Source organism: Pipistrellus hanaki, assembly GCF_964339955.1.
Source record: "Pipistrellus hanaki genome assembly, chromosome: 2".
Taxonomy (NCBI): Eukaryota; Metazoa; Chordata; class Mammalia; order Chiroptera; family Vespertilionidae; genus Pipistrellus; species Pipistrellus hanaki.
In genome coordinates this window covers 184,193,078-184,221,062 of record NC_140504.1, presented here as the reverse complement: position 1 = coordinate 184,221,062, position 27,985 = coordinate 184,193,078, and the positions used below count along the sequence as shown (strand labels likewise).

Genomic DNA, 27,985 nt, shown 5'->3' with positions numbered 1-27,985 from the left:
GGGCGGACGCATGCGCACCGCGTGGGGGCGGGGTAAGTGCGCACGCAGCCTCAGCCCCTTCCCCGCCCTTTCTCTTCCCGGTTTCCCAGTCAGCCTGCGGTCCGGTTCTGCGGCTGCTTCCGGTGGGACCGCCGAGCGGGGCGAGTCGGTCTCAGCTCCTCGCCATGTCCTTCGGTCCCTTAGACATGTATCGGAACCCGGGGCCCTCGGGGCCCCCGCCTCGGGACTTCAGCAGCATCATCCAGACGTGCAGCGGCAATATCCAGCGGATCAGCCAAGCCAGTGAGCAGGGGGCCGAGCCGGGGGGTGGGGGCCGCCCCGGGAACAGGCCTGGGCGAGGCTGCTGGGACGCGGAGCCGGACCGGGGCTGCGGTCAAGGCCATACCTGAAACCGTGTCGGGCTTGCCACTCTGGCGATGGCGAGCTGTCATCCCCCGGTCTTGTCAGGCCCGGACTCCCCAAGGGTCCCAAGCCCCCGCTGGAAGGAAGCTCGAGCCTCTTAAAGAGTTATGCCCTCCTGGTGTTGGGGCCAAAACAGCAGTCCTGACAGCCCCAGGGTGTGTGTGTGTGTGTGTGTGTGTCACCTGGAGATCCATGACTGAGTTGGCACAGTGATCAGCCGAGTATTTCCTGACATCCGCTTCCCTCCACCCCGCCCCACGGGTCCCCACCTCCCTTTCCTCTTTGACCAGTTTGCATCGCTGGTTGTTTACTGATTTGGACTTTTAGGTTTACATTTTGCTCAGCTCCGGCTCCTTGGAAATCAGCAGTTTTCAATGGAGGGAAGTGGAGAGTGCGTGTGTTTGGGTGACTTACAACAGTCCTTCCTCTAATGAATTTGGGAATCAGACACAGTGACTTGTATTTGAGGAGTAAGATGACTTCTGTTCTAACGAAGAGAATTCACCGACAACATTTCAGTTGACATTCTGCCTTTCGTAGCAAAATATTTGCATATATAGTTGTATTTCAAGCCTCTGAGGCATTTGTTTACAAATCTGACCCACCGAGAAGCTCGGGGACTTGGCCACAATCACATAAGTAAGGCACGGTAGAGCCAGTGGTGGATTTCAGAATGTCAATCTTTGTCTTAAAACGCCAGTCCCCACAAGCAGGGTCTGAGGGAGACTATCTGAATGAGTCAAATACTGGCTATTTCTTGTGCCTGGAAATCAGCCCAGAGCTTTATAAACAGGAGGTCAGCAGCAGCAACTTTACTTGCAAAAATGGTGATCATCTTTGCTGCGTTTTTGTGAGCTTGGCTGTACTGTAGTAGGCAGAACTAGCTGATTCTGAATTACAATTATTTTCTGTGTTAAAGAACAGTCTCTCACTTTGCTTTTAAATGTAAATACACAGTGTACAATTTGAGAAGTGGGAAGTTTCTGATGGGAAGGGATTGAGACTGGGTGATTTGAAAATGGAAAGAAGAGTAAGTGGCCTGTTTAATCCAGGCATTAAAAATTTTTTTAATATGACCACTGGCTAGGAAATACAGTACTTTGTGTTGCAATTTCTCTTTGTGAGGGAGCTGTAATACAGGTTAGATCGGAAAATTCTGGTTCAAGGTTGAAAGTTTTTTGTTGGGACGAAATCTTATTTTAATGTCTGTGAAATCATTCTACGTTTGAGTATCAGGCTATGTGTTAAATACTATAGGAACTGGCATGGATTCTTTCAAAAGGGTTTCTATCGAGTACATAACTGGAATATAAAGTTGAAAGGGATCACTATTATAGAAGAGGTATAAACATTATGTAGGTATTCAGGGGAGAGAGATCATTTTTCAGTTGGAAATGGTCTAGGAAGGTATTATGGCATTTGAGCGAGGTCTGGTAAAGTGATGGAAGGATTTGAACTTTTGACAGTAAAGAGGAAGAGCATTTCAGGGAATAATAAAATGAATAAGTGATGGTGGTGGGAAAGCATGAGTTGAATATAGAAAAGTAAAGTGATTTAATTTGGCTAGAGTGATGGACTTCAGAAAGTAGTGGAACATAGGGTTGGAAAGGTAAGTTGGGGTTCAAACATGAAGAGCTTTAAGTGCTGAATTAGGGGGAGTTGGATTTAATTCTTTAGGAATGTGTCAATTGAATTGGAAGAGAGACACTAGGATCAGAGACACCACTTAGGGGCTGTGACAATAAAAAGGAGGGGAAGGACAGGAGAGGTTTCTTTGGTGATAGAATTGAGAAGGTTTAACAGTTGATTGGGAATTGGGCTCAAGGGACATTGGAGTCAACCATTAATAACATTACTAACTAACATTTAGGTATATACTGTGTGCCAGGCAGTATGAAATATTCTTTACATGCATTCTATTACTTAATATTTTGGCAGCCCTGAAATACAGCAGGTCACTGTGAGGCCACGGTATGGGTTATTACAGGTACAGCTAGGATTGACTGCCCCGGACAGAGGGTTGTTGTTAGTATGTGTGGGGTAGAGAAGAAAAATACTTGATTCTGCCTGTTGTGGAATGAAGGGTCTGAGCAGGTATTGCTGAGGCAAATATAGGAAAAATAATATTAGCCTCTAAGACTTAACAATAGAGTCTAAGTTATCTATGAAGAAGTTAAAAACAGCATTTCTGTTCTTTAATATTGCTAATTTATTGACATTATTTTGTTTACTAAAAAATAAAAAGCAGTTGAACTTTTAAAACTGATTATCATGGAACTCTGTAGGTTTTTCTTTCAAAGTTCTTTTCTTTTTTTTAATATATTTTATTGATTTTTTACAGAGAGGAAAGGAGAGAGATAGAGAGTTAGAAACATCGATGAGAGAGAAACATCGATCAGCTGCCTCTTGCACACCCCCTACTGGGGATATGCCCGAAACCAAGGAACATGCCCTTGACCGGAATCGAACCCGGGACCTTTCAGTCTGCAGGCTGACGCTCTATCCACTGAGCAAAGTTATTTTCATATGTGCCCTTTGCTTTTTATTTTATTGCCATCCTCTCAAGTTTTCATGATCTCGGCATCTGTTTTCCAACAGCATTCTCTCAGTGTCTCTGTTCCCATTCTAGCTCATCCTGATAATGCTATCTGTGGTATGTCTAAACCAAAATCCTGTTTCTTATACCACTCACCTTCTCAAGAGCCTAAGTGGCTTTGATTTTTTGCTGCATCAGATCTTAACATTCCTCCTGGCTTTTACCCTCTCTGTCATCTTAACCCAAGTTAGCCATATTGTCTACTTCTCTATACCCTTTGCTGTCGGCAGGCTTTCCTTCTTAACATACCTAAACACTGGCTTTTGCTCATTCTGTTCTTCTTTTTTTAATATCTTTTTCTACCTTACTAGCTATTCAATATACAAATTGGGTAGTTAGTTGTACTTAACTCCTGCCCCTTGTTAACTCAGCCTTCCTTTGCTTTTGACAGTGAAATCAAGAAGCATGAGCTTTAGGATCAGTAGGTCTGTGCCTGAGTCTCTGCTCCTCTGTGTACTGTTAACCTCGAACAGGTCATTTCCCCTTTTGCCTGTTATCCCATTTTAACCATGAATAGTGTTAGTTAAAATGGAATGTTTGCAAGTGCTTAGTATAGTGTCTGGCACTTAGTAGCCATTCAGTAAATGGTAGTATTATTGGTTTAGTTCCCTGCCCGACTATAGTTTATTAGTTAGATGAGCAGGCTCAGAAGTCAGGCCACCTGTATTTGAATCCTAGATGTGCTTCTTATAAGCTATGTAATATATTACTTTACCTCTCTTTTTCTTATTTTTTTCATCTATTAAATGAGTTAATAATAATATCTACTTCATAAGGCTATGAGGATTAAATGTCATGTGTTTAAAACAGTACCTGCAATATAGTGTTTAGGAAATGTTAGCTATCTTTTATTTTTCTTGGAATTTGCGGGCAATTTGTTTTCATAGTTTCACACTTATATTCTGAATTCTTTAGTTAATTAATGCTTTTTGACCTTGTCATTCCAACTAGAGAGATCACTATTAGTTTTATGGGAATAGAGAGACCATATAGTGTACATTTCTCTTCAGTTAGCTACAGTGCCTGGCACAGCAATGGATATATAGTTGGCATTCAATATGTACCTAACTAATTTTATCATTGCCAAGTACATTTTTCTTATTCTTGAGTTTGATAATAATAGCCATCTTTAATTGAGTTCTTATATGCCAGACACTGTTCTAAATTTAGCTTCATATTATCTCATTTCATTCTCACAACAACCACATGTAAGTTCTCTTGTTATTCTCATTTTTAAGGTGAGGAAACTGAGGCACAGAGGAGTGGGATTTTTTGCCAGGATCACGAAGCTAGAAAGTGGTGGAACCAGGAATAACACGTAGGCAGTCGTAATTTAGTCTTTGCTCTTAACCATTACATATTCTGTCACTGGTATGGTAAACGGAAGATTATACCTTTGTTATTTAGTACTCATTTTCAGTTTAGTCTGGAGCTTTACTATTGTAATACAGTGGTTTATTTAAAAATATTTATAGATTTGAGAACGAGAGAGAGAACTATCGCTTTATTGTTCCACTTATTTATGCATTCATTGGTTGCTTCTTTTTAAAAAAATATATTTTATTGATTTCTTACAGAGAGGAAGGGAGAGAGATAGAGAACTAGAAACGTCGATGAGAGAGAATCATTGACCAGCTGCCTCTTGCACACCCCCTACTGGGGATGTGCCCGCAACCAATGTACATGCCCCTGACCGGAATCGAACCTGGGACCCTTCAGTCCACAGACCGACGCTCCCAGGTTTGATGCTCAACCACTGAGCCAAATTGGCTTCGGCATTGGTTGCTTCTGGTATGTGCCCTGACCAGGGATGGAACCTGCAACCTTGGTGTGTCGGGCTGATGCTCTAACCAATTGAGCTACTCAGCCAGGGCCTACAGTTAATTTTTAAAAGTCAGGTCATTTTCACTCAAGTTATATAAAAACAATATAAACCTAATTTTCAGAATAAGACACAAAATGACATCATTTTCATAAGCACCCCATAGGCTAGTATTTTTTCATTTGTTGTAAGTAATGTGTGTTTTTTGTTGAATTTATATTTGTTTGTTTGTTTGTTTGAAGTATAAATTAGAGCATTAGATAGAGTCTGCCAAATGGAGAGGTCCCCCGCTCCCCCGTGATGATGCTTTCAATATGACTAAACTTTGATTTGGATGGAGATGCAGATTCTGCTTAAAGCTGATATCAGCTAAAAGCACATAAAGAGTGTTCAATTTAGAGTAGTTCCAGTGTGGATGTTAGCTGTAATGTCAAATAAATTGATTTGCTCTATAGTCTTTTAAAAGTTTTAGCTAGGACATCCTTTAAAAAAGAAAAAGAAAAAAAGTCAGTGATAGGAGAAATTGAAACCTAGTTTTTAAAAAATATTTTTTTTATTTATTTCAATAAAAGAAAGGGAGAGAGAGATAGAAACATCAGTGATGAGAGAGAATCATTGATCGGTTGCCTCCTGCACCTCCCACACTGGATCTAGAGCCCACAAGTCAGGGATCGAACTGTGACGTCCTGGTTCATAGGTCTATACTCAACCACTGAGCCACACCAGCTGGGTAAAACCTAGTTTTATAAATAACAAAATTGCTTACATGGAACTAGCATAAGAGTTTTCTTATTAACCAGGTTGAGCAGAAAACCCTTTTAGATTCAATTCATTTTGATAAACGTCTTTTCAAAAAGTATTACTTTACTTTTTGACATTTTAAATACACTCAAGTGAAAAGAAGTATATATGTAAACATTCTATTTATTTTTGTGCTTTAAGTTTATTAAAAGACACAGTTTTTAGATGTAAAATAAATGGGTCCTTGAGACACTAATTTTGAATAAATCCCTGATGGTGGTGGTTATGGAGGGCAGTATGCAAAATATTCTGCTTCTTTAGGTTCCAGTAAACTACGGTCCTTATAATTTGAAGTTTGGGTTTTCTGATGCTTGAATTTTGATAAAAACTTTTTTTTTTTAATTTAAATTCTTTATTGTTTAAAGTATTACATAAATCTCCTTTTTCCTCCATTGACCTCTCCCTGGCTGCCCCACCCCCCAGCATAAGTCTGTGTCCATTGGTTATGCTCATCTGCATGCATGCAAGTCCTTTGGTTGATCTCTTACCTCCTCATCCCTCGCCTTCTCTCATAGGTTGGACCGTCTGTTCAATGCTTCTATAACTCTGGTTCTTTTCTTGTTCATCACTTTATATTGTTCATTATATTCCACAAATGAGTAAGATCATGTGATATTTATCTTGATAAAAACTTTTAGAAATATATCTTTTTAATATATATATATGTATGTGCACATAAATATATGTGCACATACATATATATATTTGTATTGATTTCATAGAGGAACAGAGTGGGAGAGAGAGAGAAAAACATCAGTGATGAGAGAGAATCATTGATTGGCTGTCTCTTGCATGCCCCACATGCAGGATCGAGCCCATAACCCAGGCATGTGTCCTGACAGGGAATTGAACCATGACCGCTTGGTTCATAGGTTGATGCTCAACCACTGAGCCATACCAGCCGGGCTAGGAAGATCTCTTAATATTTAGGAATTGAGAAGAAGCTGATGGAGGCTTGGATTAATTCTGGTGCTTAGCTAGCAAATGATCCTATAATGTCTCCCTCTCCCACACTTCCCTGACTCCGCTGCCTTCCCCAAACTCACAAACAAATTCAGGTAAGCTCAACAAAAGGAGTAAAAAACAATGGGGAAAAAATTCCCATTGCTCTCTAGGATAAGTTTTGAGAGATGATTAATAACTTGATGTTTTGACACATCTCTATAGTTTCTAAGGAGAGTGCTCTACTTTATAAGACAGTCAATAAAATGTGATCTGTTTCCTTGAACTTTTGTAAGATCTATCTATGTGTCATCTAGAGGGGTGTGTGTGTGTGTGTGTGTGTGTGTGTGTGTAGTTATGCAAATACAAAAATGAGTAGGATGTGTCCCTGTTCTCCAGCAGCATGTAATCAGTCCAGTCCCATTTGTACACTGATGGAGCTTCTCTAAGCCAAATTCTGGTTTGCAAAATAATTCCTTGGTTACATAGCATCATTCTGGGACTAGAGCTTTTTATTTTATTTTCAATTTCAAAGAGCTTCTTTGTTATTACTGAATGTTAGCATTGAGCAGTAGTGGGAATACTTAGAGATCATTTAATCCTCACAGAGTTGTAAAGATTTAATGAGAAAACAAATCCACCCACATAGATAAAAAGTACAATGGCAAATAGTCAGTCCTCAATATACGGTAGTTCAATCTGAATATCATCCACAGTGGGTGAAGAGAGACCCAGCACATGAAATGACTTGAGTGGTGCCACAAACCTAGTGAATGGTCAGGGCTGGTTTAGAGTTCAGGTCTCACTCTTGCTAGCTCATGTTCATTCATACCTTCTGCCTTAAAGGAAGTGTCATGATATAAAAGGAAGGCTTACTCAGTTAATCAGTAATTACTTATATACCCACTGCGTGCCTGTCACTCTGGTGAGTACACAGGACTATTCTCATAGGTGGGAGGAAGTTGGGAAAGGAGCAAGTTAGAGAGCAAGGACACCAGCCTATCTAGAGTGGAGAGCTATTAAGCTAGGGAGGTACCAGATAGGCGGGGTGGGGCAGAGTGGAACACTGGGCTATGGAGGCCTGCCCTGTGTCTACATTCTATTTCCTTTAAGCGACAGCCTTTTGTTAACATAGCGTGGTACAAAGAATACAGCCAGAGAAATTAGTTTTGGGTTTGAATTCTGGTTATTCTGACACTCTGCTCAAAACCCAGAGGCTTCTGCCAAAACCGGTTTGGCTCAATGGATAGAGCGTCGGCCTGCGGACTGAAAGGTCCCTAGTTCTATTCCGGTCAAGGGCATGTACCTTGGTTGCGGGCACATCCCCAGTGGAGAGTGTGCAAGAGGCAGCTGGTCGGTGTTTCTCTCTCATGGATGTTTCTAACTCTCTCTTCCTCTCTGTAAAAAAATCAATAAAATATGTTAAAAAAAACAAAACAAAAACAAAAACCCAGAGGCTTCTCATTTCATTAAACCCAAAGTCCTTGCACTAGGTTATAAGGCCCTATACAGTCTAGCTCCCCTCTACCTCTTTGGCCAAGTTTGTTCTCTTTCTCTTATCACACTGGCTTTCTCTCTGTTCCTCCATCACACCAAGTACTCTTGCCTTGGGAACTTTGTACTTGATAGTCTTTCTGCTAGAAAGCTTCTCCCCCAGAATCTTACATGGCTGGACCTTTTACTTCCTCAAAGATCTTTGCTCAGTGTCACCCGGTCAGAATCTTCTCTGACCACCCTGTATAAACTGGTCCCCACTCCCCACCCTGTTATTCTAGCCCTGACCTGAATTTACTTTTCTTTATAGTACTTACAACAACCTGGCATACGCTATTATTTATTCTTTCCCTTAAAATGTAAGTTTATTGAGAGCAAATGTTGTGACTGAACTCTGCACTATACCTCCCCCACCGTTCACTTGTTTATACTGTCTGAGTCAACCACAGCAGGGAAACCCTGGTTTTATTCTTTCTACCAAGGGACTGGGACCTGCCCAGTTCAGTCAGAACTATGCAAATAATATCCTCATTTGCATCTATACCACCCATTCATCACTGCATGATTTAGGCCAATCAGAACTGTACAATTTGGAAACCTCATTTACGTGAAACAGGCCAAAATGAGAGGTCCCAGGGTCTGTCCGAAAGTTCCAATCTTTTAATCATTTGGTCACTGGTGACCAGTCCACCAAATCTAAGGTTATTTAGAGGCCCCCTCCCAAGTCACCGCATTAGCATAAACTTGACAAGGGGCTCTTCATTAATAACAAAGGAAATCCTATCACTTAGGAAATCCCAAGGGTTTTAGGAGCTTTGTGCCAAGAACCAGAAACAAAGATCAAATACACTTTTTATTATGCTATATTGAGAATATAGCCCAATAACACATAATAAATGTTCAGTAAATTTGAATGTCTGCTCTCTTTCATAAATTATATATATGGCTAGCCAGCTGATACCTTTAGTGATATCCTGATTCCCATTTGACTTAGATAAGAAAGAAATTCATGTGAAAAATGGTTTATAGCTTATATAATGCTGTGGTTTTATTTATTAGTTTGTCTGTTTATTTATTTATTTGTTTGTTTGTTTATTTAATTGATTGATTCAAAGAGATGAAGAGAGAGAGAGTTAGAAACATCCATGAGAGAGAAACATTGATCAGCTGCTCCTGCCCCTTCTGGGAATCAAGCCAGCAACAGGGCATGTGCCCTGACTGGGAATGGAATGGGCAGTCTCCTGGTGATCACTCAACCAATTGAGCCACACCAGCTGGTCATATAATGCTATCTTAGCAGAATGCAGTGATTATAGTGATTACATCTTCCTATCAATATAATCAAGTGAATCCTATATTTCCATTATAAAGTTATTACATTTGCTAGAAAAACATAGTCTCAAAATAAGATAAAATCATAACTAAAAGTGCTATAAAACTGCCCTAGCTAGTTTTTCTCAGTGGTTAGAGCATCGGCCCATTGACCTAAAGGTCATGGGTTGGATTCCCAGCCTGAGTCAGAGCACATGTGGGAAGCAACCGATGGATGTGTCTCTTTCACATCGATATTTCTCTCTCTCTCCCTCTTCTGCATCCCTTCCACTCTCTCTAAAAATCAATGGAAAAATATCCTCAAGTGAGGATTTTTTTAAAAATATATATATTTTTATTGACTTTGTACAGAGAGGAAGGGAGAGAGATAGAGAGCTAGAGACATCGATGAGAGTCATCGATCAGCTGCCTCTTGCACACCCCCTACTGGGGATATGCCCGCAACCAAGGTACATGCCCTTGACCGGAATCGAACCCAGGACCTCTCAGTCCCCAAGCCGAAGCTCTATCCATTGAGCCAAACTGGTTTCGGCCTCAAGTGAGGATTTTTAAAAAGTGGAAAAAGTGCTATAAACCTAAATGTTCTTGACTTAGAAATTTTGGATTCAAACATCCATGATATAGTGATTGTTTTGGCTAGGGAGAAGTAACTTGTGCATATTGCTAAGGACTGGATTGTTCAGTTGCCACTTAGAAGTAGAGTCACCCAACAATCAATTAGAAGACTTTCTTTAATCATTGTTTCTTATCAGATTTAGAGTCTGTCCTCTAAAGAAAGTCCAGCTTAAGAAAGAGTCTTGTAGAAGAGTTTATTTGAGCCAAACCGATGACAATTGCCAGAAAGCAAAATCTCAATGAATTGAGAAAATGCTCCAGATAATGGCAGTCTTACAGCTCATTATTATTTTTAAGAGTGCCCCTAGAGGCTCTAGATGTTTAATTTTCATGTTTTGGGTAAACCATATTTCTATATATTTAAACGGAATATTTTGGCAGAAGTCACTAGTTAATAACAGGTGCCTCAGGGGCTTACAGTTTATTTTATACATTAGAATCAAAGGAGGAGACTTGGGAGGGGGGTGGTTACGTGAAGTCCATTGTTGGTAGATTAGTGATGTGGTAGAAAGCAAAGCAGGGAAATCTCTGAAATTGGATAAAAAGTAAAACAGAGAGACACATGCTTCTTTTACTTCGGTAGATACAGGATAGTTATATCAATTACAACACAAAGATGGAATCTATGAGCACAGTAAGATAACAAGGAGAGGTGCAGTGGCCTCCTGTTCTGGTGTGATGGCTGTGTCCTGAGGGGTCTGGAAAAGGTCACTTTGACATTCCAAAGGTACGTTATTGTAGATGCAAAAAGACAATACATAGGAGACTTCCCATCAAGATGACAGTGTAGGCTGGGACCGGTTTGGCTCAGTGGATAGAGCGTCGGCTTGGGGACTGAAGGGTCCCGGGTTTGATTCCGGTCAAGGGCATGTACCTTGGTTGCGGGCATATCCCCGGTAGGGGGTGTGCAAGAGGCAGCTGATCGATGACTCTCTCATCGATGTTTCTGACTCTCTATCTCTCTCCCTTCCTCTCTGTATAAAAATCAATAAAATATATTAAAAAAAAAAAAAAAAAAGATGACAGTGTAGGTCAGTGGTCGACAAACTGCGGCTTTTGAGGTGGCTCTTGGGCCCCTTGAGTGTGGCTCTTCCACAAAATACTATTTTGAAGAAGTGGCATTAGAGGAAGTTTAAGTTTAAAAAATTTGGCTCTCAAAAGAAATTTCAGTCGTTGTGCTGTTGATATTTGGCTCTGTTGACTAATGAGTTTGCCGACCACTGTATACCATCACTTAGACTTGATGAAACAGTTCAATGGACTTACTCTGACTTACTCCCTCTGTGTTCCAGTTCCGGAGGCCAGCAGCTTGAAAGGCAGCAGAGACATGAGGGGACGAACTGAATTGTTTGTTATCAGGGTAAAAGCGGGGGTGGGTGGCTTTCTGTCACACAAAAGTGCTGGCAGAGGCCATTGTTCCTTTCCTGAGACCCCCATGCCCCTCCTCCTAGAGATGACACTGAGGTTTCAATCTCTCTTCCCCTCTCCCTTTCCCTCTGAACTCAGTTAAAAAATATATTAAAAAAATGAATAAAAGAAAGGTTATTACATTATTATCCAGTGCCATGGGAAATTTGGAAGTTCTTTGGGGGTGATGAACAAAACCACCACCCTCCACTTAGAGATTTAGTTACTCTATAGACAAAGGTGAACCCCGAAATTAGTTATATATATATATATATATATATATATATATATATATATATATATAAATTATTTTCTCTCATTGATGTTTCAGAGAGGAAGGGAGAGGGAGAAAGGGAGAGAAACATCAATGAGAGAAAATAATTGATCTGCTGCCTCATGCACACCCCTTACTGAGGATCAGTCCGCAGCCCTGCATGTGCCCTGACCAATGTACCCTGATCAGGAATTGAACCGTGACTTCCTGGTTCATAGGTCAATGCTCAACCACCAAGCCATGCTAGCTGGGCAGGAATTTAGTTTTAAAGGGAATGTATATGTATATGCCAAGGTTTTGATCATAGCAATCTCTCTGTTAGTTGCACATATTTGTTCAGGATGTAGAAAGAAACTGGTGATCTTAGATGTAGGGTGCTCATGATGAATCTATTTTTTTTTTTTTTTTTTAACAAGTCTTTCTCCTCCCTCTCTGCAGCTGTTCAGCTAAAGAATTTGATGAGCCAACTAGAAACTAAGCAGGACTCCGCCAAGCTACAGGAAAATCTGTGAGTAGCTGCCTAACAAGGCTGGGTTTTGTGAGGGTCCTTCAAGCACACACTTAAAGTCAATGCTGACGCAGCTTGGGTGTCGGGCCTACGAAGTCAGAATGAGAGGCAGTGGGACATGAGGTAATAGCTGGATCTAAAAGAGGAGCAACAAAATATATTAATGGATTGTGATCTTCCCTGCCTCTTTAAGTCCTTGATCTCTGGCTCTTTCTTCTCCTGGGCAGTTGAGCAGAACAGCTTAGGGAAGTAAAGAAGAGAACCCTCCTTCTCTTAAACTGTACTTTATCTAAATGAGCCATCTGCAGAGCTCATCTCATCTAGTTGGATTTCCCAACTATATACATGATTAGAAAAATGTATTCGGAGTGATCCCAGGGGAGTCTGAGAGAATAGTAGACTGGTAGTAGGCACATATGATTCTTTTAAAAAATATATATTTTTATTGATTTTAGAGAAGAAGGGAGAGGGAGAGAGATAGAAACATCCATGATGAGAGAGAATCATTGATCGGCTGTCCCCTATTGGGGATTGAGCTCACAACTTGAGCATGTGCCCTTGACTGGGATCAAACCAGGGACCCTTCAGTCCGTAGGCTGATGCTCTATTCACTGAGCCAAACCAGCTAGCGCTGATTCTTTTGATCACATCCTTCTTGAGTACGTTTCTGCTTTTTGAAGTTCTATTCTTCATCTTTAAAAGATACTGAGTTATGTTCTGTATTTCATGTTCTAGACTTTGTGAAATGAGAGAATAACTTACTACATTGAGCATTTTCCCAGGAGATGTGAAATGTCTCTGGATATGTTAGTCCTGTGTGGGATGTTCAGGCTCCTGATGGACTCCCTCTTGTTTTTGACTCTCTTATATTTTTATCTTGGAGGTCTCTTTGCAGTGAAAAAACATTAATAATTACTAGTGCGGTTTCTCTGTCCTCCCTTAGAACCTTTGTAGAAATGGCCAGATAAAGGAAATCTTCACTAAGAGGAGCTCTTTTTATATTTCCACTACTTTTCTTTTTTCTTAAAATATTTTTATTGATTTCAGAGAGGAAAGGAGAGGGAGAGAGAGAGAGAAACATCACTGCTGAGAGAGAATCATTGATTGGCTGCCTCATGCACATCCCCTACTGGGGATCTAGCCTGCGACCCAGGCATGTGCCATGACCTCCTAGTTCATAAGTCAACACTCAACCACTGAGCCACACTGGCCCAGCTATTTCCACTACTTTTATTTTTTTATTATTTTTTTTGTGTGAACATATATATTTTTTTCCTTATTTTTTTTTTTTATTTCCACTACTTTTAACTTCCACCTAATATATTATACTAGAGGCCCAGTGCACAGATTCATGCAATGGTGGGGTCTTTCAGCCTGGCCTGCACCCTCTCGCAATCCAGGACCCCGGGGGAATATAATAATATGCAAAGTGGCAGGCGCTGGGCCTGGGTTTGATTCCAGTAGCTCTGGAATTTTGCTGTGAACCCAGGCATGTAGGAACCTATTTCTTCACGTACCCTTTCATTCCCTGCGTTGTGAGACACTCTGAGAATAAGCTGATACTAACTATAGCAGCTCACAAGAAGTGAGGATATTCTGAAACTATCTTTTCTCTCTTAGGCAGCAGTTGCAACACTCTACAAATCAGCTCGCCAAGGAAACCAATGAATTACTGAAGGAATTAGGGTCCTTGCCCCTCCCCTTATCTACTTCAGAACAGGTAGGTATTTTCTGTTTTGTGTTTTAATAAAAAAAGGACTTTGTTTTAATAGAAATACAGTGTGTGAAACAAAGATAACTTGGCCTTTTGTGCTAGATAGACCTTATCAGTAAAATGGGAGTACGTAGCCATTGTGACAAGAAAAAGAATGTGTGCACCAGATCTTGCAAATTGCCTGGCATTCAGTCGGTACTCAATATGTGGTGGCTGCTGTTATGATTAACAAGAACATATTAATATACTAATCCTAATAAAATAGGTTTAACCGAAGAGGAAGCTCAGCATCTTTTTGGGTCTGGGCTAGTAGCTTTACGTTTTCAGGCTTCATCCGAGTTTGTTTTGTATCTAGTATCTGTATATTCCAATCACATGTCTTTTACATTTTTCCTTCGCTCTCACATCCCATCGCAAGTCTTTCATAGGTCTCAGGTTGAGGAAATGCTCAGGAAAAAAAGACTTCTCTTTTCAAGTATTTTATTTGGTGCCATTTAAACCCTTAGAAACACACACTTTCTATAGGGATTCATTGTTTCGTTGCTCTTCCCTGCCTATGTTCACATGTACATGAAGTCAGATGTGCTCCCTCCCTGTGGCTGTCACTCTTATCTGTCATTCATGATCTACCTCAGATTCTCTCTCTTCCAGGGGAAAAAACCTTCACTTACCTAAGCCTGTTGTGAGTCCATTTTGTTTAACTTTTAAAAAAAATTATCTTTACCCATTTTCTTACATTTTAGCCACTTTTAAATTATATATGATTTCAGAGAGGAAGGGAGAAGGAGAGGATAGAAATAGAAACATCAATGATGAGAGAGAATCATTGATCTGCTGCCTACTGTATGCCTTCCACTGTGAATCAAGCCCACAGCCTGGCATGTACCCTTGACTGGAATCAAACCCAGGACCCTTCAGTCCACAGGCCAATGCTCTTTCCACTGAGCCAAACCAGCTAGGGCTGCTTTTAACTTTTATACCATTCAAGGGGGCACTTCTATTACTTTTTAAAAAAAATTTAGATAGAGGTGGGGGAGAGATATATCAATTTGTTGTTCTACTTATTTATACATTCATTGGTTGTTTCTAGTATGTGCCCTGATCAGGGATTGAACCCACTACCTTGGTATATCGGATGATGTTCTAATCAACAGAGCTACCCAGCTGGGGCCTATTAACGAACTTTTTAAAACATGATTTCTTATCTATGATGGCCCTAAAGATAAAGTCTACAACTTCCCTATCCAGGGGTTGTCAGTGAGTTGTGGCTATTGTAACATAAAATAATAGTGTGTTGTTACTATCATTTTGACATAGAGTAGAAATAGAGGGTGTTGTTGTTACATGAAACTTGTTTCATATATATGTATATATATGATACTGGATCAAGATGTCACAGTGTTACTGTGTGTCTCCATCAAAAAAAAGTTTGAAGATCACTAGTTTAATCTATACCTGGCAAGCTGTTTAATGAAGTGTATGTTCAGTCTTTGGAGTTTTGGTGCCCCTTGCACAAAAGAGAAGATGCTTTCTCACCCTGCTACAAAGAAAAGATAGAAGATAATCTTCATGTACTCATTCTTTGATTATCTGTATGTGTGCTGTTTCAGTGGTTACTCATGCTGATATTTCAGTATGGACAAAGTTCCATCCAATATCTCTAAATTGTTTCAAAATTGCCCCTCTTTTCCTCCCAACTGTGCACTTAGAGAATACACTCTTGTAGATAATCTTAGTGATAAAAAAGGAGTCTAAGGGTCTAATGCAAACAAAGCATTGAAAGTACTTAAGAAATAAATAGCAGCCAAACCAAAATATAATTAGGAAGTCAACTCTGCTAACAAACAAACAAGCAAAAGGATCTAATGCATTCCAAATCAGATAGAAGTTATTTTTGGATTATACATGTTTATGTTCCCTTCCATTATTGTGGATCATAAAACACAAAATAGACCTACAAACATACTGTTTCTAGTGAAATATAATTCCTTGATTTCCTTCCTCCTATTGTGCTGAATACTCTTTTCCTTTCAAGTCTTTGTTCACCTAATTAATCTTGGCCACATTACCCATCTTGTGCTACTGTCCTATGCCTCAAGCCATTTACTCTACTTTTCGGTATTTTTTTCAGATTTATGTACTATCATCAGTGATTATTTAGTTGCTAAATCCAATGGCCTTTTGGTTCTTACACTTTTCTTCTCTGATTCATTGATCCTCTTGCCCAGCCTGTCTCCACTGAAACCTTCTTCCTTTCATTCTGTCCCTCAATTCTGGTGAGCCTTTTCGGGCTTATTTTCTTTAATCCCAGGTTGTGTCTCGGCCTCCTTCTCTGAGTCTGTTGCTTCCTAGAATGGGCGTGCTCTGCCATCCACAGATCCTGTCATTTTCTCACTCTGCTTTCCCCCTCAGGAGCCTAAGCTCCCTGTCATCTCTATGAACATGACCCCAGCTCTTTGTCCAGCCCTAACCTCTCGGCCTCTATTGCCAGTTCCTGTTCTGAACTCTCCTCTTCATCTGAAATGTAGTGTGTTGTGTTATGTTGAATTCCTCCCATTCCTCCTAAACACCTTAACTAAGCTGATTTGTGATGCATATTATAGAAAATATAGCCTTTAGGCCTAATATTCCCACTCAACCAACTTTGTCCGGAGGAAAAAAATACTAAGAGGAAAAAAACAACTTTACTCTGGAGCCAAACTTCCTGGATTTAAATTCTACCTCTGCCACTCCCTTGTGTGACCCTAGCAAACCATTAACTAATCTCTGCCTTGGTAAAGGGGGCTGGCTGTAATAGTAAAATAGGGACTGTAATAGTACCTAGCTAAGGAAGGATCTTGTTCGGATTAAATGAATTATTATAGCCGAAACCGGTTTGGCTCAATGGATAGAGCGTCGGCTTGGGGACTGAAAGGTCCCAGGTTCAATTCCGGTCAAGGGCATGTACCTTGGTTGCGGGCATATCCCCAGTAGGGGGTATGCAAGAGGCAGCTGATTGATGATTTTCATCGACGTTCCTAACTCTCTCTCTCTCCCTTCCTCTCTGTACAAAATCAATAAAATATATTAAAAAAAATAAACTAAAATAAATGAATTATTATATAAAGTACTTATATCAGTACATGTACAAAGTAAGCTCTCTATAAATACTAGCTATCATAAATACTAGCTATCACTCTATAAATACTAGCTATCACTTTAGCTTTATTTAGAATATTTAAAAAGTGGGAACAATCTAGCAGGAATGTTTATATAAAAGTACTAGATCACTTTGATGAAATATTATGTAACAAAGACCGTAATTGTGAAGAGTATGAAAACTTAGAAAGTGTGTGTGCTATACTTAAAAGAGTATTTTTAGATAGATTGGGGCATGATGTGTGTCCCCCCCTTATTGTTAAGATGTTTATGAAAAAATAAAAATCCCATAAAAAGGAAAAAAAGTTCCCCATCTAAGTTTGCTTTCAGTATTACCATGACTCTCTTCAGTGTGAAATTTGAGTCATTCTTGACTTTACCCCCTCCCCCCACAGCCACTCACTAAGCCATAATGTTTCTTAAATTTATTTTTTTGTGTTCCCATTACTGACAGAGACGTATCCTCCTAACCTTAAATCTAGATAGACTATTGTAGTAATCTTTTTGACGTTTCTTTTTTTCCGTTCTATCTTGTACAATATCAGAGACTAATTTTTGTAAGTTATCATTTTGTATCCATCATGTTTCCTGCTCAGATATCTTTGTTCTTTAAGAGATTAAGTCCCAAGATTATTTGCTTGGCACTTAAAAAACCTGCTGTGGTCAGCCCCTTGCCTGCCTTTCCAATGTATCTTTTAGCTGTTGTAGCGAAAAAACCTTCGGTTCCAGCCTTCCAGTCCTCCTCACTGTGCCTTTCTCACTCTGTCTCCTGGGGCTTTGCCCCGCCCTTTCTCCCACGCCTTACTCTTCTCCAGTGACCACCCCCTCTGGAGGCCTCTGTGACTCCTTGAGTTCTTACCGATTACACCTGCCTCTCAGCTCCTATAGTACTGATAGGGAATAGCAGTTATGTACGTATAATGATTTGTTACTTGTCTCTGGATAGCCTTTATCTATAAATACACGGTAAGTTGTTTGAGGTCAGGCGTGAGTTTTTACTTTTATGTTCTCAGCACACAGTAAGTGCTTGCATTATGTGTTTTTTGAGACATAGAATCGATGCGCTTAGTTAAGGTAGCCTGTACAAACTAGTTTTCAGGTTCCCAAAGATTTAAAACCTTAGTGACTCTATGGTTTTCAGGGAAGCTGTGAACTCAAGCATAGATGAACAGTTTTAACACTTTAATAAAAACAACCCCATTCTAAGTTCAAAAGCATTTATTTGGCTTTTGATTCTTTATATATATATATATTATTGATAGGAAGGGAGAGGGAGAGGGAGATAGAAACAAAGATGCTAGAGAATCGTTGATTGGCTATTTCCTGCATGCCCCCTATGGGGCATTGAGCCCGCAGCCAGGGCATGTGCCCTTGACCGTAATCAAACTCAGGACCTTTCAGTCCACCGGCCAGTGCTCTATCCACTGAGCCAACCGGCTAGGGCAGCTTACGATTCTTCGGGGATCCAAAATTCTGAAATGCAATTCTTTCTGAGATTTCTTTGCAAGGTAAATGACAGGCAGTTCCCAGGGTTGTCAGAATGAATATTTTCGTTCTGACGTGGCCTATAGTGTTAACTAGGAATTTAGCAATGGGCAAATATATTAACCTAAGGACGATCCTATATCATAGTAATTTTCCCAGTAGGAAATCTTTAGGAACATACTGCTTTTAATGGGTATGAAACCAAATGGTTTGAGATTAGTATGAAATTTTAAGTTTTTGTTTTATTTTCTTAGCGCCAGCAGAGACTTCAAAAGGAACGCCTCATGAATGACTTCTCTGCAGCCTTAAACAATTTCCAGGCTGTGCAGAGAAAGGTGTCTGAAAAGGAAAAGGAGAGTATTGCCAGAGCAAGAGCTGGATCTCGACTTTCTGTAAGTTTATTCCCCAAAGAAGACCTTTGCAAATTTCAGGATGTTCTTTCCTATGTTTTCTTTCCCTTACCACTAGCCTTTGTTTACTATTCCCCAAATGATAGATATAGACATTAGCTGCTGCAAAATGCTAGATTGGTAAAACCTGTGTAAAAAAAAAAGTGTGCATATGGTCAAATACTAGAAAGGAATGTTAACAAAGGTTTTAAAAAGTGACAGGTAGGATTATGTACAATTTTCTTTTTTATTGTTATTATTGGTCTTCTGTTAAAAGCAGAAAAAGAAGAAAGAATGAATCTGTTTCTTGAAATATCTTTTTAAGTTATTTGGACTAGCTTTCTCTTTGAAGAGCATGAACAAATACTAGATTTTATCAACCCAACTTCTCAAAAGTACTTAAGAGTCATGCGAATATTAAGGTCAAAATCTAAGAGGAAGTGAGAACCTGTAGAAGTAAGCAGAGCACTGAACTGCCTTTGCACTGAGTGCATGTACTGAGGACAAACTTGAACTTCAGGGGTTTTTTTGTTAATCCTCACCTGAGGATATTTTTCCATTGACTTTTTAGAGAGAGTGGAAGGGATGGGGAGAGACAGAGAGAGAAACATCCCGCACACACCCTGACCAGGGCCAGAGATCCAGCTTGCAACCCAGGTACATGGCCTTGACTGGAATCGAACCTGAGACCCTTCAGTCTATGGGCCAACACACTAACCATTGAGCAAAACTGGCCAGGGCTCATTATTTTTAAGCCTCTCTCCTGCCCATGTTCTCTCATCTTGTTTAGTATGCTTTCAGTTCTGAGCCCAACAGAATGCAGATTTTTCTTTCTCACCCATTTCCTAGTCAGACAGATTGCCACAGCCCCATGCCATCCTGTGGGAGCCCAGGGCTGTTGCCTCTTTACACGCTAGCTAAAGAAAGCCATCGTTTTGTGTGTCTGTGACATGTTTCTGGGTAACAGCAGCAATAACGCCCTCTGCTTTCTAGGCAGAAGAGAGGCAAAGAGAGGAGCAGCTCGTCTCATTTGACAGGTAAAAGAATTATTCAGATACCCTGCTGGCTAGTTGAGATGGGATTCTATTCTTTATACTTTTTTTTTTTTTAATATAATTTATTGATTTTTCACAGAGAGGGATAGAGAGTTAGAAACATCGATGAGAGAGAATCATCCATCAGCTGCCTCTTGCACACCCCCCACTGGGGATGTGCCCGCAACCAAGGTACATGCCCTTGCCCGGAATCAAACCCGGGACCTTTCAGTCCGCAGGCTGACGCTCTATCCACTGAGCCAAACTGGTCCTGGCTATTCTTTATACTTTTAACTTTAAAAATCAGTGAGGAAAAAAAGAAGGAAAAATGAAGGGAAACCTGAGGTGTCCCATCCCTCATAATTCTGCTTTATCTCCGTCTTGTCCCTGAAAGCTGGGGCTTTGTTTTCTCGGTGTTATAAGCACTTTGCCTCTGGATATGAAAATTGTGGCCCTCAGGGACTTTGTACTGAGGAGTTGGAGCCTGTGATGTCCTCGGAGAGTTCTGCTGGCAGTAGAGATGCTGTAGTGTCTCAGGCTCACCTTGAGAGGAGGAACCAACTAGGGTGCTTGTCTCCCTGCAGCCATGAGGAGTGGAACCAGATGCAAAGCCAGGAGGATGAGGTGGCCATCACCGAGCAGGATCTGGAACTTATTAAGGAGAGGGAAACAGCAATTCGGCAGCTGGAGGTGAGAGCCAGTTCATGTGTTTTGTTTGACTTAATGTATCTGTGCTGTATAATCCACCTGGATTTCCTCTCAGCGATTATGAAAAAACATGAAATGAGTCTTGTGTGGTGTGGATATTAGGTTTCGATGTAATCATGATGAATTTGAACCACTTTTATGATGGCAGTGGCCGTGGTGCCCAAGAATTCCCAAATCCTCCCTCAAGCACCGTATCTTCTATGGTCTCCATGAGAATACGCATGCAGAACAGCAAGGCAAACAGATATTTTATTGTTCGTTGAGATTCACCCCCAAACCTCAGTGCCAATCTACAGGCTAGGTAGAGCTCACAAGGGGCCCCTTTGCTGAGTCTGAACAGCCCAGAATAAAGGTAGGCCAAACGGCTTGCTCCATTTTTGTGCATCCCAAAGTCTAATCTCAAGTTGTGGATATTACTTCAGTAGGTTAGAGAAACTGGATTAGTTTTTGATGTGGGGATTGAGAAAGAGGTATTAAAGCCTTTCTTACCTCTGTTTTCAACTTTAATCTTGCACAGTGACCAGTAAAATTTTCTTAATCTTGTGTAGTTTCCTTCTACATGAAGGTAGGGACTGCCATCCCTGGGGGGCAGTAGGGAAGGGAGGATTGTGGAGAGGAGCAATTTTGAGCTCCTCCCTGACCTTCATCTGTGACAGTAGTTCTGAACCCTGACAGCATATTAGAAACACTTGGACTTAAAAAAAAAAAAAAATCCCCAGCTCTCCTCCCTTACACAACAATTGTTAGTTTGGACTATGTGGAACTCCTATTTTTTGTAAGTTAAAAATGGGCAAATATCCACAAGAGGCCCTGGAGGGTGGGGTTAAGATTTTTTAAAAAATTTATTGACTTTAGAGACAATGATTTGTTGTTCCACTTATTTGTGCATTCATTTGTTGATTCTTGTATATACTCTGGATGGCGTATCGGTACAACGCTCCAACCAGCTGAGCTAACCAGCCAGGGCATCAGAGATATATATTTTTTAATTTCCCAGGTGACAAAATATGCTTTCAGGGTTGAGACACACTGCCTGGGTTCCGCCAGTGTCTGGTCTTAGATAAGCTACTTCATTCTCAAGTTGGATTATTTAATTTCCTTCAAGATATTGTATCTTTCTTTTTCTCACCCACTGCTATTGGTTCTCTAACTTTAGAAATACTGTTATAGCAGGGAGAGAACATACTAAGCTAAGGAAAGCAAAGTAATTTAGTGAATGTAATGGGCCCCTCACATTCAACAGAATTAAGTCCAAATTCCTTACCCAGGCTCGATTTTCATGTCCAGTCATTTCCTATATCTAATGTGCAATCCCTGCTCTAATAGAAAATAGCATACTCTTATGTGTCTCCTGTCCTCTCATACTACACTTCTGGCCACCAAATGTGTAGGTTTCCCCACATCAAGCAATTCTGCCACACCAGCTGGATGTCCTGCAATCTAACTCAATTCTGACACTATCTACCTGGAGATAGCATCAGATCCCACAGGTTGAGTTCAGCCTCACGCTTCAGATACCATTGTCAAGTCCAGGTTGTTATCTGTGCTTCTGACTGACAGGCTCTAAGTTGGAGGTTCCCATCACCCCTCCTTGGTTTTGATTAATTTGCTAGAGTGGCTCACAGAACTCAGGAAAACAAGTTCCTTATTAGATTACTGGTTTATTATAGAAGAATACAACTCAGGACTAGCCAAATGGAAGAGATCATAAGGCAAGCAAGGTATGTGGAAAGGGGGTGGACCTTCCATGCTTTCTCTGGTATGCCCTTCTCCCAGGGACACCATGCGTTCACCAACCCAGAACTCTCAGAACCTTTGTTTAGGATTTCATGAGCTTGACTGATTAAATGATTGGCCTTTGGGGATTGATTCAGCCTCCAGTACTTCTCCTCAGAGTGCAGCTCAATGTTCCAACCTTCAGATTCAACGCATCCTCCATCCTTAGGGATTATCCAGAAGTCAAGTCTTTAACATAAGCTTTGGTGTGGTTGAATAAGACTTGTTATGAATAACAAGACACCTTTATCTTTTCTCACTTAGGAAATTCCAAGGTTTTAGGAGTTCTGTGATGGGGATGGGATAAAGACCAAATATATACTTATTATAAATAACAATATTGCATCTATGCTATAACCAAACTGGGCTGTTGCTCTTTGACTCAGTTACCTTTCCATTTACATAGCTTCTCTTTTGCTTTAAGGCACAACTCAAGTCCTATCTCTCCTGAAGAATCTTTCTCCTCTACACAATGTCCTGTGCTATTTATTAGCCATTTCCCATATAAAAACCCTTCTTTTTTATCTTGTGTGCTGATCCCCTCAGTTCCTACTTAGCTATTAAGTCCTTTTGTATCCACAGCAACTAGTAGTCAGTCCCAACAAAAGCAAACTCTTAGCAAGTAATTGAGGGTGATAGGAAGAACTATTCTTATAAGTTATGATTAGGAAGTCATTGCTTTCAAGGTATCAGTTTTTATTGTAGCATTCTGAGAGGCAATGTATTGCAATAAAAATAGCATGGGCTTTCAGGATGTCATCCTAGCTGTAACACTTTGTTTTCTCTCTGAGGAGCTGTGTGACTAGACAGATTACATAACCTCTCTGAGCCTCATTATCCTCAAAGATGCTTACTTCATAGAGTTACTGAGTGATTAATTTAAACTCTTTAAAAAATTTTTTATTGATTGCTGAGAGAAAGGGAGAGGGAGAGAGAAACATCAATGAGAGAGAAACATTAACATCTATTAGCTGCCTCCTGCATGCCCCCTTCTGGGGGTGGAGCCTGCAACAAAAGCGTGTGCCCTGACTTGGAATCAAACTGTGACCTCTTGGAGTTTGGGTCAATAATCACACAGCCGGGCCTGAATGATTAATTTATTTTATTTATTTATTTTTTTTAATATATTTTATTGATTTTGTACAGAGAGGAAGGGAGAGAGATAGAGAGTTAGAAACATCGATGAGAGAGAGTCATCGATCAGCTGCCTCTTGCACACCCCCTACTGGGGATATGCCCGCAACCAAGGTACATGCCCTTGACCGGAATCGAACCCGGGACCCTTCAGTCCCCAAGCCGACGCTCTATCCATTGAGCCAGACCGGTCCTGGCTGAATGATTAATTTAAATATAAAGGAGGGATAGTAGCATAATGAGAACGTGAACTTTTATATATTTTTTATTTTATTTTATTGATTTTTTACAGAGAGGAAAGAAGAGAGATAGAGAGCTAGAAACGTCGATGAGAGAGAAACATCGACCAGCTGCCTCTTGCACACCCCCCACTGGGGATGTGCCCGCAACCCAGGTAGATGCCCTTGACCGGAATCGAACCTGGGACCTTTCAGTCCGCAGACCGACGCTCTACCACTGAACCAAACGGGTTTCGGCGAGAACATGAACTTTTAGTTCTCAGTTTGGCCACTTGTTGTGAGACCTTGACACAAATCATTAAACCTCTCTGAGCCCCAATTTTCTCTTCTATAGAATGTGGATAAACATGTCTCTTGGGTGTCTTGAGGACCTAGTAAGTAATAATTCATAGTAGCTAACATTATGAAGTGCTTATTGCACAGTTCTAAGAACTTTATATATGATTTATAAGCCTTAAAAACACATGTGTTGCCCTAGCTGGTTTGGCTCAGTGGATTGAGCGTTGGCCTGCAGACTGAAGAGTCCCTGGTTTGATTCCAGTCAAGGGCACCTGCCTGGGTTGTGGGCTCCATCCCCAGGAGTGGGGCGTGCAGGAGGAAGCCAATCAATGATTCTCTCTCATCATCGATGTTTCTCTCTCCCTCTTTCTTCCTCTCTGAAATCAATAAAAAAATATATTTTTTAAAAACACAGGTGTTATGTTAATAGCTTCAGTTATGTTACTAACTTCAGGTAAGTAGAGGAAATGAATCTCTAACATGTTGCTTAATGATAGTTAATTGTTTTGATGTTCCTTAGGCTGACATTTTGGATGTCAATCAGATATTTAAAGATTTGGCTATGATGATCCATGACCAGGGTGATCTGATTGGTATGTATTATTAATACCTTCTGGGGCCCTGCCTATTCTCTCTTAGATAATGTAGAAGTAGCCATCTGGAAATTAATCCTAAATTCCAACAGATATACACAAATGTGAGCAGTGTTTTGTCAGAGCTGGTTCATGGCTATTAACAGGTTAACTGTTCTGTCTCTTTTTTGTACTCCATGGCTGCTATGATTTTAATTTAGAGTAGCTTAGAAATATTTTTCTTGTTATAGGTGTACATAATTTTTTCTCTGCCATTTGTGGGTGAGTTGTATACTTTATAACCTTTTCCTGTAAATATTTCAGTGTTTATTTCCAAAGAATAGGGCTATTCTCTTATGGAGTAACTAAAAAAAAAAAAATACTGATTTTATTTATTTATTTATTTATTTATTTATTTAATATATTTTATTGATTTTTGTACAGAGAGGAAGGGAGATAGAGAGTTAGAAACATCAATGAGAGAGAGAGTCATCGATCAGCTGCCTCCTGCACATCCCCCACTGGAGATATGCCCGCAACCAAGGCACATGCCCCTGACCGGAATCGAACCCGGGGCCCCTCAGTCCCCAAGCCGACGCTCTATCCACTGAGCCAAACCGGTCCCGGCAAAAAATACTGATTTTAGAGAGAGAAAAAGGGAGGAGGAGGAAAGAGAAAGGGAGCGAGACACACATTGACCAGTTGCCTCCCATATGCAACCTGGGCATGTGCCCTGACCAGAATTGAGCCGGTGACCTTTTGGTGCATGGGATGGTGCTCAACCAACTGAGCAACACTGGCCATGGCTGGAGTTAGTAACTTTTGTTTTCATGGCTGGATAGTTAGAATGGTGGTGGTGAAACCAGGATCCCCATAACATCAGAAGTTTGTTCATTTTGCTGTCTTCAACATCTGGATTTGATAAAATTTCCACTGTCCTTTTTTGCAGATAGCATAGAAGCCAATGTGGAAAGCTCAGAGGTGCATGTGGAAAGAGCCACTGATCAGTTACAGCGCGCGGCTTACTATCAGGTAAGGGAGGTACCAGAGAAAGTCACTCTGTGCTACAGCTTTATGGGCCATTAGAATACACCAGTGATTTTCAACCTTTTTATCTCATGGCACACATAAACTAATCTCTAAAATTCTGCGGCCAACCAAAAAATATTAAATAGGTATAATTTAGGTTGTTTGGTGTGTTATTTTTTATTTTTAAAAAATAGGTATAATTTTGATTCATACCAGACCGCTATTGATGTGTTGATTGTTGTAATTATTTAATTTGACAACCTAAGGGAAAAGAGGTCAGGTATTGCATGTTTTAGAAATTCTTTCAGCACACCGGTTGAAAATCGCTGGAATACGTTGCAGCCTTTTTTTAGGCTTTAGTTGGAGATAGTCATAATTGCAGTGCCAGTTCCGTTTTTAGTATTTTCCTTTGCAGAGAGACCGACAAAAAGGCATCAAACCTTGAATAAACTTATATAACAGCTTCTTAGCTACTGAGCTAACCCCATATGCTAACATGATACTTTAATCTGGTTTAAGCTTAATTTTATATCCAAAACAGTTGAAATAAAGGGTTTCAGTTAGGGTAACATTGGTACAAAGAAGAACTTTGCAGATACTTTCTGTTGACTTTGCCACAGAGGATGGACATAAAATCAACTCTGACTTCTGTTTATCTATGAATGAATAGAGGTTTATCATTTCGGGGTTATTTATCTATGAATAAATAGGAGATAATTGTTCTTTCTGGGAAGTGATATTCTCTCACATATTAGTTGAAATTGGTTTTATTATGTGTCTGAGTCTTTATCTGTGTACAAATATTGTGAATGAGGTCCTCATTTCTCAATTGGGTGTTGCATGACTTTTTAGAAACAAATAGCATTTCAGTAATCTTCTGTGTTCCTAGGATAGCTGTATTTTATCTGGGAATGTTCTTAAAGAAATTTGTTTAATAATAATGTTTCCTTTAAAAAACTGAGTGATGACTTTAGTATCTAACAGCAAATGAATAATTAAGAAAATTATCTATGTCGACTCAATGTCATGTGGAAATTGGAGATGTTTATGAAGAGTTTATAATAACAAAAATTTTATGCTAAAATGTTATGTGAGAAAAACATCAAACATATAATATGATCACAATTATATCAGAAAACATTTTGCATAGATAAATGAGGAACTATAATAAAAATGTCAATAGTTTTAGCTGTGGGTGATTATTTTGTTTTCTTTCTGCTTGTCTATATTTTTTACATTGAACATAAAATTTTATAATGGGTATAAAACTAATATATACATGCACAAGTAACTTTATTGCAAATAATGCCTAGCAGTGTTGGTATAAAAAGTTATTTTGCTAAATTGTATTTGGGAAACTAGAGTTAAAACTTGCACTAATGCCTAGCTCTGGTAGCTGTTAAGATTTTGGGCAGGTCTGTGCATATTCATTCATGGATAGAGTTGATTTTGAATTACCAGGAGGCAGATTTATGAAGCACTTTTAGAATAACAAATTTCACTTGTTTCATGAGTGTCTTCTTAACATATCTCTCTTCTCAGAGAAAATCTCGCAAGAAGATCTGTATCCTGGTGCTTGTCCTGACAGTGATTGCTGCTATCTTCGGACTTATTATGTGGCTAGTTTATGGAAAGTGATTGCCTCCAAGCTTTCTCCCACGGAACTGTTTTCAAGGGCAAATGCTTGCAGGAGTCTGCCAGAACAAACCGATCACAGAAGAGCATACATCAGAACGCTTGTCATAATTTAGTTAGAAACTAACTACTAACCAGTCCTTGGAATCAGTGACCTATGGAGACAGCATTTATCAATTTATGTATACATTTTATTGACTTCTCAAATTAGGAACTAATTTATGTAGATTTTGCTTTCTCTTCTATTCTTATTTACCTTTCATCCCATGTATTTACTGAAAATTCCATTCTAGATATTCTTGTTTTAACAGGGACACTACAGTCTTGTAAATTTCTTTTTATGTGTATACAAGATTTACCTTTTTACTAGCAACTGACATAGAATTACTTTTTCGCACCCAGCATATTGGAATCTGTCAGAAACTGTATAATAAGCTGGCAATTTTTATTATTTAACATTTTAATTTGTAAGAAGCCTATTCTCTGCTTTGAAGATTTTGGCAATGTATTTAACTAGAAGGTAAAAGTTGCACACGTGATCCAGATTAAATGAGAAGTATGGATCTGAGCTGGCCAGTTGTGGGTTTAACGTTTACTTTATTATCTGTTAGTGTCATCAACAGTAGTTCATCCATACACACACTAAACCATCATGTTCAG

At 39.9% G+C, this 27,985-nt stretch overlaps 1 protein-coding gene across 1 annotated transcript; it reads left to right on the top strand.

Annotated features, from left to right (window-relative positions):
- Positions 1 to 27,893, top strand: STX12 (syntaxin 12). The gene is made up of 9 exons (XM_084873500.1): positions 1 to 282; positions 12,124 to 12,193; positions 13,814 to 13,913; positions 18,785 to 18,922; positions 19,913 to 19,956; positions 20,538 to 20,643; positions 24,610 to 24,682; positions 25,611 to 25,693; positions 27,233 to 27,893. The coding sequence occupies exons 1-9, from the start codon at positions 165 to 167 to the stop codon at positions 27,326 to 27,328; spliced, it is 828 nt and encodes a 275-aa protein (XP_084729626.1). The 5' UTR covers positions 1 to 164; the 3' UTR covers positions 27,329 to 27,893.
- The last annotated feature ends 92 nt before the right edge of the window (positions 27,894 to 27,985 follow it).